This window comes from Neurospora tetrasperma, assembly GCF_000213175.1.
Source record: "Neurospora tetrasperma FGSC 2508 unplaced genomic scaffold NEUTE1scaffold_81, whole genome shotgun sequence".
Lineage (NCBI taxonomy): Eukaryota > Fungi > Ascomycota > Sordariomycetes > Sordariales > Sordariaceae > Neurospora > Neurospora tetrasperma.
The window spans coordinates 5125482-5126449 of NW_009799179.1; the positions used below are offsets into that span (position 1 = coordinate 5125482).

At 49.6% G+C, this 968-nt stretch overlaps 1 protein-coding gene across 1 annotated transcript in view; it reads left to right on the plus strand.

Moving 5' to 3' along the window:
• Positions 1 to 589: 589 nt before the first annotated feature.
• The window catches only part of NEUTE1DRAFT_72504 (uncharacterized protein), a gene marked incomplete at both ends in the record, with an annotated part of 1547 nt that continues 1168 nt past the window's right edge, over positions 590 to 968 (plus strand). The window contains one exon of the mRNA XM_009857992.1: positions 590 to 709. Coding sequence (XP_009856294.1) covers positions 590 to 709 — 120 coding nt within the window. The remainder of the gene's footprint in view (positions 710 to 968) is intronic.

Genomic DNA, 968 nt, shown 5'->3' on the forward strand with positions numbered 1-968 from the left:
TCAAATCAGGCGACTGATGCCTCGCGACATGACATGCAGTCGGTAAAGAAACAAGCCCCTTGGGCAAAAACCGACTCTACGATAACGTTGCCGCTTGGTCATGAAAGCCAGACCTGTTGTAAACACAGCGGTGGCTTGGCAATGGGGCTAAGTGCGCGCGAGACTGCGTTCAGTAAAGGAGACGACGTCGATGCCATGTACCAACAACTCAACGGCCTCTTTCATGCCATATCCATACTTCTAAACACCTCCATCTGGCAGAGCGAGAAGCAAAGAGCAGTGGCCGTGTTTCCTTCCAGTTCAGTTGGCCAACTTCGATTGTTCCTCAGCACTGCATGGTCAATGAAGATTTCTCTGACCGGTTATAAAGATACCCTACCAACCTACCTCTACTAGTAGACAGGTAGTTTTGGCTTCGCTCACCATCGGGGCTACGTCTCATCTTGTTCTCCTGTCCTCGAAAGAATTAATTTCACAACTTTGAAAAGAACCATTATCTTTTTTTCAACTTGCCATTTTCCGATCGATTCATTCACATCATCACTAAGCTCAGTCTCACGCCCGTCAACACCAGACCATCATTGACAACATGACAGCCGACAAGCGCGGTCCCCGCATCCACCGGATGACACTGTTCAAGATTCCGGATGAGACGAATCAGAAGAGGTTGTTGGATGCGTATCATGTTGTTGCGGAGGAACAGAAGAAGGTTCGTTGATGTTTTTCACTGAGCTTGTTTTACTATCCGACCGTCCCAATCAGTTGCCATACTACTCCAGCACCTCGATTATGAGTGCCTGATCGTAGTTCGCCTCTCGGCCCATCCCGACCCGCTCCTTCCCCTTCAGTTCTCTTCTTCTTCTACACACTAAGTATTTTCAAACTCTGTTCTTCCTCGCTCGCACCTTCCTTTCCCAGCTACCTCCCCCCAATAGTCAGTAGTCCCATAACCCCCTCCCCCCCCCCCC